Source organism: Chlamydotis macqueenii, chromosome 20, assembly GCF_036417535.1.
Source record: "Chlamydotis macqueenii isolate bChlMac1 chromosome 20, bChlMac1.mat, whole genome shotgun sequence".
NCBI lineage: Eukaryota > Metazoa > Chordata > Aves > Otidiformes > Otididae > Chlamydotis > Chlamydotis macqueenii.
In genome coordinates, this window is record NC_141575.1 from 11,496,781 (window position 1) to 11,511,884 (window position 15,104).

The 15,104-nt window shown below is 52.9% G+C and overlaps 1 protein-coding gene across 2 annotated transcripts in view; it reads left to right on the forward strand.

Moving 5' to 3' along the window:
- Nucleotides 1-4,810: 4,810 nt before the first annotated feature.
- The window catches only part of ZNF618 (zinc finger protein 618), a 157,959-nt gene continuing 147,665 nt past the window's right edge, over nucleotides 4,811-15,104 (forward strand). For both annotated transcript variants that reach the window (XM_086763639.1, XM_086763640.1), the window contains exon 1: nucleotides 4,811-5,230. In XM_086763639.1, the coding sequence (XP_086619765.1) occupies nucleotides 5,189-5,230 (42 nt within the window). In that variant the 5' untranslated portion in view covers nucleotides 4,811-5,188. The remainder of the gene's footprint in view (nucleotides 5,231-15,104) is intronic.

Consider the following 15,104-nt stretch of genomic DNA (forward strand, 5'->3'; position numbering starts at 1 on the left):
CCAGAGGAGACAGAGCTGCTCAGGCTCTGCTTACAGCCCTGCACCCAAATGTTGCCCCGGCACAGCCCCAGGACGACGATGGGCTCCAAGCATCTCCAACACCCCAGCCAGGCGCTTTTGGCTGCTGCCCCCTCTGAAGGAGCCACAAGTGGGGATTCGCCACCTTGCACCTCCAGGCAAAGGCAGGGTGGATTCCCACGCTGCGAGGTGGCCGTTGCATTATTTGTCGGAGGCAGAAGGGAGCTCTTTGTTGTAGCCATAAACCCCTCGCTGTCAGCAGAAATGCGTTGTACGGTCATTAAAGAGTGGGTAAGAGGTGCCCCACGGCTTGGGATTTTATTGCTTTGCAGTTCGCTCTGGAGAGTGTCGTGTTTATACCATCTTAATGCTTTTAAAACCAAAGGTTTCTTTTTTTTATATAGGTAAATTGCACACTCAAATGCTTATAACCCTTGCGTTTGCTCCTGAAATTGAGCCCTGTCCTGAGACGTGCACAGCTCTGGCCTCTTCACAAAAACCACTCGGAACAGGGGGAGCAAAGCACCCGAAATCGCACCATCGGCTCCACAGCCAGAGACTACGGCTTTCACTGGCATTTCCCCAGAACAGGGGCTTATCGTCATCGCCCGAACAGAGCCGATCCGAACCACTCAGAAAGTGCAATTTCTGAGGAGGTTTTGATGCAAACGAAGAACTTGTTAATCACCCTGCAGGGAAAGGCATTGCACCTAAACCCGTATGGTTTGGGGCTCCTGTTCCACGCAGCTGGTTATTCAGCGCATCATCAGTACCAACTCACCGCAGAGAGCCGCAGCCTGGGTCGGACGCACGATCGCTGCGAATCCTTTCGCGGGACCTGCAGGCACCGATGATGAGTGGCCAGAGCACACGCGGCCCTGGCAAAGGAGGGGACGAGAGGGATCATGGCTAGAAAAGGAAGGAGCCGTTCAGTGCTGACAAGGACAAACACAATCCACCGCTTCCTTTTATGTAACCGTTGGCAAACATTTCTGATGAGCTTTAATGCCTCCGAGTGAAGCAAATAGATGGCGCCGGGGTCAGGAAGAGTGAAGTGGGGATTTTTGCCTTTTTTTTTTTTTTGCCGGTCACACAAATATCTTTGCAGATAGCAGCAATTATAAATAGACCTTTTGCCATTTCCTGACTGTGGTTTGCCGACTCTGTCTTATTTATGGCAGCGCGTGAGAAGCGTTCAGCACTTCGCCCCGGTGTGGGGCTCGACTTCAGTGGATGGGACGCGAGTTCAGACTTCGGAGCGGACACCGGAACAGAGGGATCCCCAGTGTCTGTCAGGGCAACATCTGGTGCTGTGGTGAGATCCAGGGGATCGTGAGCTCTAGGTTGACTTCAGCAGACAGCTATCAACAGGCGCCTCCTCCAGAGTCCTGAGCACGAACCCCTGAAGCGGCTCCTTGCAGGAACAGAGCACAAGCGCCTCATGCAGAATCCTCCCCACCTCGCTGGGCTCGGCCGCTAGCTTTATCCTCGGCTAAGCTTTTGCAGAACAGAGTCAGCTGTACACTGCAGCACGGTTTCCAGGGGCTCGGTGGCTAACCCTGACCTGTCCACCCAACAGCCTTCTCCCATCACCAACATCCTTAATACAACAGCTCGCGCAGAAGGCTACGCCACAGCACACAGCCTCCCGGGGCGCTCCATCGCCTCATGGTAGATGCTGTGTGTGCTGCAACACTCACAAAGAACGGAAACTGTTTGTGCTGCCTGCCTTAAAAACACGCTAGGATGCTACGTGCAAATACAGCACAAATTACCAACCTTGCAGAAACAGCCCTCGTGCCTACATGCACGATGCCAGTCTTTAACCGTATCACCACATCGGCTTACTGCAGCCGGGACCCTTCCTCCTCCAGCACACGGGGTGGGTTCCGACCAGGAACCCACTCCTGATTCCTACCAGGATGGTGCTCCCAGTCTGCAATGACTACAGAGCTTCCCTGGGAATGAAGAAGCACCACTGCTACCCCATTTTACAGGTCGCAGAGAAGTCACCGAGTTCCTCGTAATAAGCCACGTGCCACGCAGATACCGAAGCCCCAGGAGGAATTCAAAGTTTCCAGGCTGGGAATCCTGCAGAGGTGTGAGCACCGCTGTACCCTCTGCCCGCAGACACCAGGAACTGGAACGAGGAGAGAAAAAAGATTGATCTTTACTGGAAAGTCAGTTTTGAAATGTGGTGGGGAGAGCCCCCGGCTGGAATGGGCCCATCAGTAGTTGTCACCCAGTGAAGGTGTGAGGGCACTACAAAAGTAAGGATGTGGGTTTGCAGGCTCTGGTCACTGATCATGGGAAAGTTTTGCAGGATAAAGCAAAAACTTGGTACCGGTCAGGAGAGAAGAGCACACCAAACACTACTGGAGTGCCAGGCCGGCAGAGCTGAAACGCCTGTCCCTCACACGCAGGAGAAAAGGCCACCTCATCATGAGGGACTCCAGCCTGGGTGACACGACGGACATCTCATCCTGCCAGGATTAAAACATCCTTGGAATTGCTTAGACATAATCAATAGAAATTTCCTAACTCAAAATGTCTCAACTTGTACAAATTCTGCACTAGACCTCACCCTGGAGAACGGGCTGCTCTTCAGGCAGAAGGGGTCACCACTCCATGGTATTTGTTACACGTCAACGGCAGGGAATCCACGCTCAGCAGCAGAAACAGGCGCTGGTGTTGGATGGCCGGTTTCACAAAGCCAAGAGAAACCAGCAGCCAAACCCCTCAGGAGGAAGGCTCCATGGTCTGGCCAAGAACTGGCAGCTCTCTCCCGTGGATCCCCAACCCCCCACTCAGCACGACGGCCACGTTAGGTGGACAGCCAAAGCAGCCTGCAAGGCCGTTTTAAAAATGAGTATGAAAAATATCTGGTTGGTGTCTCTGGCAGTTTCCTGGTTGCTGCCGGATTCCTGAAGCTGTTCTGTGTCCATGATCAGAAGAAATGGGAGAAGGTTTGGGCTGAGGAAGCTCGGAGTGCTCAAATGCTGCCCTTCCAGAGGGAGGAAAGATCCCAAAAGAAGGCAAAGGGATGACTTATCTATGGCTCACGGACACGAGAGGGCAGGAGGCTCTTCCACATTACAAACGTATCGAACAGGAGGGAAACAGGGTTAGACTAGAAGTGAGTCGCGGTTTTGTCTTTCAGCAGCAGAGGTGAGGAATGGTTGGCCAGGTCACCATGAGTTGTGAGGGATTCTCCAGAGCTGAAGATGCCGTGGTGGCTGGAAACAGGCCCTTGGTGGTCATGGTAGACTGAAGGGGGGACATCTTGTCTCTCCAGGCTTTGCCTCCAGGAAGGAGGGTAAGCAAGCAGGTTTCCCAAAGGCTCCTGGGGACACCTCAGTGCCCCTTCTCATCCCGCAAACTCCACGTCAAAATGGCATTTTTCCCCCAAACCTCCCTCAAACCATATTATTTGTTGAACACCCTATTTTGCTTTATTCCGGCCCATGGGGGATTCCTTCTGGCTCCTCTTCACGCCGATGCCGGGGGTGAAAGAGCCTCCCAAGCGGTTTTTGCCTCTTGACTTCCCACATCCCTTCTAAGCTCATTCGGAAAACATCTTCCCTTGCCCAACATCTCCACCAATTCCCCTGCCGCTTTGTTTTTATTTCGCTCTGTAATTACATTATCTGACCGTACAGCATTTCGGAATGAAATCTGCATGAAAGATATTAAGAAAAAGAAATTTGTGTTTTGCAATATCTTTGAAGCTATCTTTGGTCTGGGCAACAAGAGCAAAACCAGCGCTGGGCTCTCCACAAACATCCAGCTTTGCAGAGCGCTTGGGCAAGAGGGTTTCATGGGCCGGGGCAGGGAAACCCATGAGTTCAGATTATTTTATTAATAACTATTTTTGGCAGTGCTTCATAAGGGAGACAAACACCAGGTATGCACGAGATGTAATTATGTTTATAGTTAATACTGTATGTTTTCCAGGGGAAGGAAAGCACTGCTTTTTTTTTTTTCCTTCTTTTTGGAGGAAAACAGCTGGGCGATGCTGAGTGCCGTGAGCACGTGCCGAGGAAAAGCTCTTTGCGGAGGGAGATGGTGGCGGGATGAGTTTCACACGAGGATGGGGACAGACTTTCCCCCGATTTGCAAAACAGCTCTCAAACACGGGGGGACACCAATGCCTGGGGGCTTCGGGGCTGAAAGGACGGATGGGCCCTCGAATGAGGGACGGGCGTTCTGCTGAGGATGAGGAAGGCGAGCGCGGGCAGAGGCGACGCTGCCCAGACCCTTCTGCCGGTCCCCTCGCACCCCGCGGCCGCTCGGGTCCCGCTCCGCCCCAGGGCCCTCCCGCAGGCCCCGCGCCCCACAGCGCTGCTCGGCTGCCATGAGGCGCGACCGCCCCTTCCCGAGAGGCCGGGGGAGGCTCGGGGGTGCCGTGCGGGGCCCCCTGCTCCCACCCCGGCGGGCTTTCACCCCCCGGGCCCGGGCCGAGGACGCCTCGACGCCCTCGGGGGCCAGGCCGGGGCCGCACAGGCGAGGCGGGGAGGGCTTGCCTGGGCTTCCCGGGGCCAGGCTGCGGGCCGGGGTCCGCACCATACCCCCACCTCCGCCTCGCCCACGCGGGGCCCACCCCACGGGGGGCGCCGCGGCGGCGGCGGCCCCATCAGCGCGGAGCGGCCCCGCGCCCGCCGGGCGGCGGCGGCCGGGGCTGGGCGGCCGCGGCGCGGCGGTGGCCGGCGCGGCGGCGGGGCCGGGCCGGGCCGGGCCGGGGCCGCGCGGGGGCGGAGGGCATTGCGGGGCCGGCCGGCGGCGCGGCGCGGCTCCCGCGCTGGGCCAGACTCAGCCCCTTTCTCCCGCCGCCGCTGGCTGCGAGCGCGCTGCGGCTGGAGCTGCCCCCAGAGCGGCTCGTGATGGCGGCGGCGCGGGCTCGGCAGCGGGAGGCGCCCGCCCAGCCCTGCGCGCCGCGCCGCTAACGGCAGCGCCCGTGCCCGCGGCGGCCGCCCCGGCCCATGCCCCCGGGGGGAAGGGGGGCTGCAGCAGCCCGGCGAGCCGCCCACCCGCGCAGCGGGGGCATCGCCCCCACTCGCCGCTCCTGGGAGGGCGGAAAGGAGGCAGCGGCGGCGGCGGCGGCGCCGGCATTGTGCGCGGTGGATCGCAGGCCCCGGCGGCGCGGGGCTCGCCTGCCTCCCGCCCCAGCCTCATGAACCAGCCGGACGGCTCCGCTCCGGCGGCGGCAGCGCAGGTACGCGGCGGCCGGGCGGCGTGTCCCGCGCGGGGGAGGCGGAGGGAGCGGGGAGGAAGGGAGGGAGGGCGGCAGCCGCAGCCGCCCCGTCGCGGAGCCCCGCCGGCGGGGGCTTTGGCGCAGTGCGCGGGGGGCACGGCTCTCCGCACCGGCCCCGCCGCTCCCCCCCCCCGCCTCGCACCGGGGCGGAAAACAAAGCGGCGCCCAGCCGCCCAGCAGCCATGTCGGCGGGGACCGGCCGCGGCCCGGCCCGCAGCCCGCACCCCGGCCCGCCCGGCCCCGGCCCGGCCCGCCCGGCCCCGCGCTCCGGGCCCGCCGGGCTCCGTGCCGCCGCTCCCCCGCTCCCCTTCGCGGGGCTTTTTCTTCTTCTTCTTCTTCTTTTTTTTTCCTTCTCTAATTTTCCTCCCGAACGCTGGTGTTGTTTTTTTTTTTTTTCCATTAAAACGACGCCACCTAGAGGAGACTATTTCGCAAATAAAAAAAAAAAGAAATTAAAATTGAAAAAAAAAAAAAAAGAGGAAATATTCTGCTATTTCTCATTTTTCCAGAAAGTTGGGGCCGGCGGGGCGGTGCGGGTCGGGTTCCCCCCCCGCAGCCCCCGGGTGCGCCCGGCTCGCCCCCAAAATTTCATTTTTGTCCCTTTGGAAGCAAAGCCCAGTTAATATGTAAATGAAAATTAAGCTGGAATTTGAATGAATTCAGGTTTTCCCCCCACCCTGCCCCCCCCTTTTTTTTTTTTTTTTTTTTTTTCTGGAGGCAAACGGAGCCTGGGAGCGGCAGAGCTGGAAATTAAAGTGATTCAAGTTTGAGCCGGGCACCCTGGGTGAGCTGCGATAAAATGATTAGTTTGGGAAAGTGGGAGAATTGCTGCTGCGGAGCAATTAGGAATTGTACTTCATTGTAATTTTGAACTTGTGCAGCACGCTGTGCCAAAACTGGGGTTTTTTTTTTTTTTGCTGCAGTGCTTAAAGTTATTTGTTTCAAATGAGGAGTTTTGCAGGAAAATTAGAGCGTAGAAAATTTGCTGTGGACACACCCAAATTTTTTTTTTTTTTTTTTTTTTTTGGTGATTTTGGATTTCATGCAAAACTGCTCTTAAACAATGAGGTTCTAAACACAGTCCGGGAAAACACGAGGACAAGCAAAATTAAGAGTCGAATGTCAGTTTTATTTTTGAATTTCTTGGCTTTTCTGGTGGTTTCTCCTGGCATAATTAAAACATAGTTTCCAGCATTTAATTTCCTACTTCTTTTGTAAAGGAAAAAATTTCCATAGTAGGGCTTTTTTTTCCTTCTTCTTTTAAACACGCAGACTGTAACAACTCCAGGTACTGTGGATCACACAGATCTGGTGTTTGCACAGGTTTATTCTAAGGTCCGCCATGATATTATGAATATGCATAATTAACAATATTGTGAAAAAATAATTGCAGATTTAGTGATTTTGATTTTTTTTTTAACAGTAAAACTAAAGTGCTTTTGAAGGGCTCAGATATGATATTTTTCACAATTTCAAAATCCTTTTTCTCCTTGACTCTCACTATAAAGCTTTCCTGGAGTTTGAATTTAAAATCTTTTTTTCATAATTTTTTTTTTGTTTAGTTTTTTGGTTTTTTTTTTTTTAATGCTGTTATGCTCCTGTTATTTTGCTGTTACAGGGTGCCTGTGAGTTCTGGGCTGTGCACACACTGGTTTATTATTGTAGGGTTGCCCTTGAATCCTGGGGTCTTGGTATTGATCTTTTTAAAAATAAATAACAAAAGAGCACTGAAATATGCATTGTTTCAGGAAAAAAGCAATATAGGAGAGATCCATGGCCTTTCCACCCAAACGCGGGGGAGGGAGAGGAAGGGAAAGATTAGGTCAACATTGAGTTTTACCAACCTTGACACAGTCTCCTCTCTAAAATGGGGACAAAATAGCAAGATGGCTGGCTCCACAGCTGCAGCAGTTTTTTTTTTTTTTTTTTTTTTTTTTTTTTTGAAAAAGGCATTTTTAAATTTTGAACTCAGAAGTGAATTTCAGGAGCTGATGAGCACCTATTTGCAAATGCAGAAATCCAGGTGCTTAAGAAAAAATTAAATTTCAATCCAGAATGAATTTTTAAATTTGAATCTCAAACCCCTGAAAAGTTTTTTCTTTTTTTTTTTTTTTCCTGTTTTGATTTTTATTTCATTGTAACTTGGTATTTGCTGGAAATTAGGCAGGAGTTGCTGGTGAATTCAGGGTTCTGGGGCTGTTTTTCATCCTTTTCCCCTTTATTTGTTCCCATTTTGGGTTGCTCAAAGTGGGGGGGGGAGGTGGAAAAAATTTGCAAAGCAGGATAACTCCTGGGTGGAGGAGAAAATACTCTGAAATGTCAACTTCATATTTTTCTTTTTGCATTTATTTCCCCCCACCCCCTGAAAAGGGCCCACCCTCTTCCTGGATCTCTTTTCTGGCAAATAATGAAGCGCGAACGCGGTGACAGAGCAGCGGTGGTGCGGATAGAGCGGGGTGGCACCTACGGGTAAAAATTACACACAATGCTCTGAACTGGATTAACAATCCCGGGGAATATTTTATTCATGGTTTCATCCAGGAAGCTTTAACGTGGTAGCTTTTCCATATTCTTATACTCCAGGAATTCCCTTCCTTCAGCTGCCCCCCGTAACTTTCACTTACTTTGTGATTATACCCAAAGAAACTGTTTAGCTGTGATTTTTTTTTTTTTTTTTTTAAGGTTTCATATGTTTTTTCCAAACGCAGATCTTTCGATGCCGCTTTCTCTGTGCCCAGCCCCACGCCCTCACCCAAGATCTGGGGTTCGACACCACGGCTGTGCTTTGGCACTAGGGGGACACGTTGATGGGTGCTGCGTTTTAATGACAAATAATGACAGATACTCAATTTTTGGGTCACAATGACAACATTTTACAGCTGCATCTTTAAAGTTTATCACGCTGTCCTGAAATAGAGGAACTGAAATTTGGACGGCCCCGGTTTTTCCCTGCTTTCACCTGGTTTCGACCGTTGTGGGAAGCAGTGAGTTTTCTCTGGTGCTGGCGGTGGGCGTGCACGTCGCACGCCTGCTCTGCGGGGATGGGGATGCAATGCCACGGTGCTCGCTGCAACTCGCGGGGATGCTGTCGTGCCGTAGGTGCGCGTACCGCAACCTTTACCGTCGTTAACTCTGTGCATATCAGTTTCTTTTACACAACAGCTTCCATTGTGCGTTCCGCTGGTGATGAAGAGCAGCGGCGGAGGTTGTGACGGGTTTCTGGATCTAACCTTTCTGTGTGGCCATGTCCTTCGCAGGGAAACCTCCTCCTGCCTGAAAAATTTTTCATAATTTTTCATTGCAGTCTGCTCTCAGGGGGATTTTTTTCTTTTTTTTCCTGGAAAGTTGATCAATATTTATCATTTTGAAAATTGCTGTTTGGCAGCCTGGGAGGGGGAGGAAGGGAGCCCAGCAGAGCGATACCAGCAGATTTCTTGTGACATAACTGAAATGTATTTTTCAAAAAAGAAAAATTTCAAGTACCTCATCCTCAGTGAGGATAAAAATAGACATATTTTATCCCGGGATGAAAATAGACATAATGTTATTAAAGTAGTAGGTAATATTTACCCAAGCGCCATATAAAACCTTACAGCGTTATTCGCATAACTCCAGAAAAATTTAAATATGCATCACTGCCGTAACGCAACGCCATGAATAGTTCAGTTCATGGGTGCAGTCACGTGGCCCCGGTGATGCACAGTCAAGTTTGCAATTATGCAAGTGCGGTGGTGAAATTAGGCTTCTAAAAAATTAGATTAATTTAATTTATTTATTTTTTTTTTTTTTATTGTAACCTGCTGTGAGGTTGGTGCTGATGCAGATTCAGGATTTGTGCCCACGTCTTTGGATGCTGCGCCAGTTGAAGGATTTAGACCTTCCTAGCGTGGTGTGGTGGGGCTCGGTCCGCGATGCTGGCTGCTCCCCACGGCGCTGCTCCTCACGGCACAGCTCCCCGTGGCCCGCGCTGGCTCCGAGTGGGTGAGCGGTGTTGGGAATTGCACCTTCCAGCGTCCCTGGTGTTGCGAGTTGAGCCACTGGTGGTCTCAGCTTGAGCATCTTGGTCATCGCTGGGATTTCGGAAACGGCACGGCGCAGGCGTTACCACGTAGGGGAGCACACGGTTGCCCAGCCCAGGGTAGCTCCTGCGGGACCCCGCGCACGCAGACGTGCACTGCACATCCAGCACATGCTGGATCCCACCTTAACCGGCTGGTGTTACACCGATGCTCCGTTCACGCACAGATCCACAAAGCAGTTATTGCGTGCTGGTCGTGCTGGGGGCTGTGGGATGGACCGGGGTAGTCCTGCAGTCGTGGGGAGCTGCCCGTGAATTTTGTCGGAGGTTTGTACGTGAAGTGCCAAGTGAGGACCAAAGAGGGGAAGAGGCGCCTGGGCAGGGACTGCAAGCGCGGCTGGAGGTTGTGGTTGCTTTTTGGTAAGAGACATGAGTAAATGGCACTGGGAGATGTTTATTTCTTGTAATTTCTAAATTTCTGAGCCTCTAGCATGGCGTGTGTTTAGAATTTTGCGTTTATGGATTCAATTCGGCCACACCGTGTTTTCTGGGGAAGAAGTTTCTGATTTTTAAAGGTCTTTTATAGATTAATTGCTAGTCATCTGACTCCTTTTTGCTTTTGTTTGGTTCCTTGAATGTCTCTTGATTATTTTGTACTATGTGATGCCAATTTAGTGGTTAACTAGTATGCAAACTACATCTGGACGTGTTGACTTTGCATTAACAATCATTGATTTGTCTGAGGCGAGGGAATAGAAGTGAATGATGCTGTTTACCGGGGATGGGATATGAAAAATAACCATTTGCGATGGGTCTTTCATGGGTGGCACGCGGCTCTGGTGCATCTCGTCACAGCAGCTCTGCCTCGTTGGCAGTCGTGCGAGAGCTGAATTTTTAAGACGTGGTACCAGGAGTGGACACAGGGAACCCAGAAAGGCAGCGGCACGTGGTGTACAGTTCTGCGTGGCAGAGGGAACGGCACATGGCTCCCAGTTACCTTGGTTAGCTCTGGTGACAGAGGGAGTGGAAAGAAATTAATATATGTAACACAATAGATATTGTCATATATGACATAAAGTATCTAACATACAACATAATACGTAACATACAATGTAATATATAACATCTGTATCCGCCTGGAGAGGTGGGCCCATGCCAGCCTCGTGAAGTTCAACCAGGCCAAGGGCAAGGTCCTGCACAAGGGTTGGGGCAATCCCAGACACAAATCCAGGCTGGGTGGAGAATGGATGGAGAGCAGCCCTGAGGAGAAGGACTTGGCAGTGCTGGTGGATGAGAAGCTCAGCATGGGCAGGCAATGTGCGCTCACAGCCCAGAAAGCCAACGGCACCCTGGGCTGCATCAAGAGGAGCGTGGCCAGCAGGTCGAGGGAGGGGATTCTGCCCCTCTGCTCTGCCCTGGTGAGACCCCACCTGCAGCGCTGCGTCCAGCTCTGGAGCCCCCAACATCAGAAGGACGTGGAGCTATTGGAGGGGGTCCAGAGGAGGCCACGCAGATGCTGAGAGGGCTGGAGCAGCTCTGCTGTGAGGCCAGGCTGAGAGAGCTGGGGCTGTTCAGCCTGGAGAAGAGGAGGCTCCGGGGAGACCTGAGAGCGGCCTCCCAGTGCCTAAAGGGGGCTGCAGGGAAGATGGGAAGAGACTCTTCAGCAGGGCCTGGTGTGATAGGACGAGGGGAAATGGTTTTGACATAGAGGGAGGCAGATTCAGACTGGATATAAGGAAGAAATCTTTCATGGTGAGGGTGGTGGAGCACTGTCCCAGGTTGCCCAGAGAGGCGGTGGATGCCCCATCCCTGGAAACATTCCAGGCCAGGTTGGCCGGGGCTCTGAGCGACCTGATCCGGTTGGAGATGTCCCTGCTCCTGGCAGGGGGGTTGGACTGGGTGGGCTTGAAAGGTCCCTTCCAACCCAAACCCTTCTGTGATTCTGTATGATATATAGAGCGAGCTTTTCCCTTGGGGACATAGTCAAGAAGATGCAAAATGTAATAATCACAAGTAGTAACCAGTGGACTGAGTTGATGGGTGGCTTCAGCGAGAGTTGGTTCTCCGCAAAGCCTATGGCTGCAGCGGTGTGGTTGGCTCTGGCTGGAGCGGTGTTCGGTGCCTTCCATCGCCACCTTGTCTGGGGAAGGCTGAGATCCACTCGTAGCTGCTGCGGGTTCAGATGAGTTGTGGGACGTAGGAGGCATTGCTACACGCGTGCGTCTTCTTTGGAAGAAGGGCGGGGCTGGAGGGCATGGCCTTTCTGTGGAGGAGGTCCCTTCCCAAGGCACGTGTGTGCTAGAGATATCAAAGCTGCCGTGCGCTGCTCCTTGGGCAGGCTGTTTATAAAGGCAGGGTTGCTTTCCCTTGGTTGACCTTGGATGTTTAGATCTTGAATCTGTCCTCCCACAGTCCTGGGCCTTAATTGCTGTCTGTCATTGAGTGCTCTCCTTGCTGTTGGCAGGACTGCGGTGGTGGGTGAAGCTGAGCGTGAGCATTGGTCTTCCTTTTGGGATGGGGTCAGGAGTCTTGGCTCTTCCCACATGGACATTGCTTTTCTGGCCTCTGAAATGTGTGTTTGCTGACCGGGTACCAAAACGATAGACACAGGTGATCTCCTGTAATGTGGATTTTGTACACCAGCGTTCTTGAACGTGTAAATGCGCGCGGAGGTGCCAGACAAGCTGCTTGATGGCTTTCCTGCGTTACTTGGGTTTTACTTGTCTGAGGATGTCTGCTGCTCCCAAAGCGAGCAGCGTGAGACGTGGCGGGAGAAGGAGGTTAAGTAGAGAAAATCCTCCTCTGTCCTCTTTGGAAGCAGAGCTGCTAAGATGGTTCTTACTCAGAGCGTTGTATTTGGGGGAAGGACGTAGCACTGAGGGTAGGAGTTGTGTAGAAGTGGTGTTAGCAGGTCAGACTGTCCCCCTGCTTCAGCTGCTGCCTGTACCCATTTAGAAGGATTTTTGTGCTCTTTGGGGTTTTTAGGGGTTTACTGGCAGGTGGCTCTGGTTCATTGACCAGTCTGTGAGTGCTGGTGGGTGGCTTGGGGAGCGGAGGCTGTGTGCGGGGGGCACGGGCGCGTGGGGCCTGCCCTTGGGGGGCCGAACCCCCGTGCTTGTGCCTCCGTGGGTGCAGATGGGCCGGGGTGACTCTGGGACGGCGTCAGGGCAGAGTTCAGGCTCCTGCCAGGTGATGAGACTTGTGGTTGATGGAGTTGTGCTGCCTCTGGAGAAGTGGAGGCCACAGGGCCCGTTTGGGGTGAAACTGCAGAGCTTTGGGACGGCCCGGCGGGGCTGGCAGGTGGGGGATGCGGGTGTCCCGCGGCTGTCCCTGTGCGAAAGGCCTGGGGTGGCTGTGTGTGATGCTTTTTGGTGGTGGGACCAGTGTTGCCGTACCAATCCCTCTGCCAGGGTAGCTCTTGGGAGTTTTTGTCTTTATTTCCCTCACCTGTATTGCCAAGGCACTCCTCGGTGTGTGCTTAGGAAAGTTTAGCTGCTCTGCTGTACCTGCGAGGATTTCGTTGTACAGCCAAGGCCTGCCTTGCTTGTCATGTGCAGGACTCCCGTACTTGTATTTGGCGTAATGTGAAAACCGGTGCTGGAAGTGGAGACGCAGTGACTGGAGATTTAACCTGCGCTGGTAACGGGCTCACACGGGGAAACGCGAACGTCGGTGTGTGAAGCAGAGGCTGCTGGAGCCGTTGGGGAGTCACCGTCTGTGTGAGGGATCGGTGTGGATGTGTACGCCTTTATGCGTGTGGATGCGTCCGAGAAACTGGACTGACTGACGGGGAGTACGGATCCCTGGTGAGTCTGGGACGCTGCGTTGGGTCCGTATTGGCAAGGAGCTGGGTCAGACCTCAGCGGGCCGTCGGTATCCTCTGTACTGTTTCAGAAATTAAGGATGTTATCACACAAGGTGCAGTATCTCAGCAGCTGACAGAAGTGAGAACAGCCGTGCTCGTCACACCTTTCCGTCGGCAGTGAGCTGAGCAAGGCTCTCACCCCACAGCTGCAACGGGCCAGATGTGGTCACGTCCCGGTGCTGCTGCCCCCGTGGCACCACTGTGTTTCCAGGGTCTTCAGGTTTTAATAGTTGTTGTTATTTCATTTTACTAGATACACTCAGGCAGCAAGTAATTTTTTGAAAGTTAATTTTTTACCCTGTGTGGGTGGAGGTATCTTTTCCTGCCCAAAAATAGAAACAGAAGTAAGTTTTCAGATGAAGTTGTGTGTGCTTGTGTTGAAGGCCCATCATTTAGGTTCTGCTTCCAGTATGTTGAGAACAATTTTAGTACAAGTATTTAATTGCCTTAGACCTATTTTTAGAAGTATTAAACCTCAGTTTTCAAAATGCTGCAACCGCAGCCAACAGCTCTGCCGGTGTGGGAGAGCCGGGAGGGGAACCTGGAGGAAAACCCGAAGCGACGTGGGTTGGCCCCGTTGGGAGCACAGCGTGGTCACGGTCCTTGGCCAGGGCTCAGGGCGCTGCGGAGCCTTTGGGGTGCCACTTGAAATTGAGTTTTCCATATTTTTAATGAGTTTTTTTTTAATTACTGTTCTAATGACTTGGCTACAGAGTCTTTCAGCAGATTTGTATAATTTCTTGTGTTAAGTTCTGCAGACTGCTGGGTGTAGTTTGGAAGCTGAGCTGAGAGCTGGCGAGCTCCTGGCGAGCGGCGTGCAGACGGCCCCGGGAGGTTCGTAGCTTGAAACCCAAGAACAGCTACGACTTTCTAGGTGTAAATCTGTCACTTGAGGTCTATGTGCTTTTGTCTGTGGCCCCAAATCCTGAGCTTTTACTGGCATTTGTGATATTTGTGATTTTTGAGGGTGGGAAGGGAGGGTTGTAAGGACACAGGGTAATTATTTGCTGGGAAAAGAAAAGCAAAACCTTTTCGGATTTCTGTGTGTTTTTGAAACCTGTGTACGGAGGCACAGCTGGATTTGGATCAGGCTGGTAGCAGAGCGAATCTGAAAATCCCCTTGGCAATCAGCGGGATTTCTCTTTGCAATTGGGTGATGCCGTCGATGGGAGCCCACGTTGGGCTCTCGAGATGCTCAAGTGCGTCCTTGGGACGACGGTGGTGGCAGTGATGGCGCAGGTACGGGTTGGGACCCGGCAGTGGGTGGCCCTGGGACATGCCGGGATGGGTGCGTGGTGGTGGGCGCAAGCTGGTGGGACCAGTGGGGGCTGGCAGGGCTGGAGATGAGCTTTACCCGTGGCAGAATTAATAATTGAACACCAGGAAGACTGTCCCTGGGTGTGAATCATAGAATCATAGACTGGTTAGGGTTGGAAGGGACCTTCAAAGCCCATCTAGTCCAACCCCCCTGCAAGGAGCAGGGACATCCCCAACCAGATCAGGTTGCTCAGAGCCTCATCCAACCCGGCCTTGAACGTTTCCAGGGATGGGGCCGCCACCACCTTTCTGGGCAACCTGTTCCAGTGTTCTATAACTCGCATTGTGAAAAATTTTTTCCTAATTTCCAATCTAAATCTACCCCGCACTATTTTAAAACCATTACTCCTTGTCCTATTGCAACAGGCCCTACTAAACAGCCTTTCCCCATCTTTCTTGTAGGCCCCCTTGAGGTACTGGAAGACCGTTATCAGGTCTCCCCGGAGCCTCCTCTTCTCCAGGCTGAACAGCCCCAGCTCTGTCAGCCTGGCCTCATAAGAGAGGTGCTCCAGTCCTTTTATCATCTTCGTGGCCCTCCTCTGGACCTTCTCCAACTGGTCCATGTCCTTCTTGTGTTGGGGGGTCCAGAACTCCAGTGTGTTTTGACTCTCGGCCATGTTGAGGTGGCTTTGGGG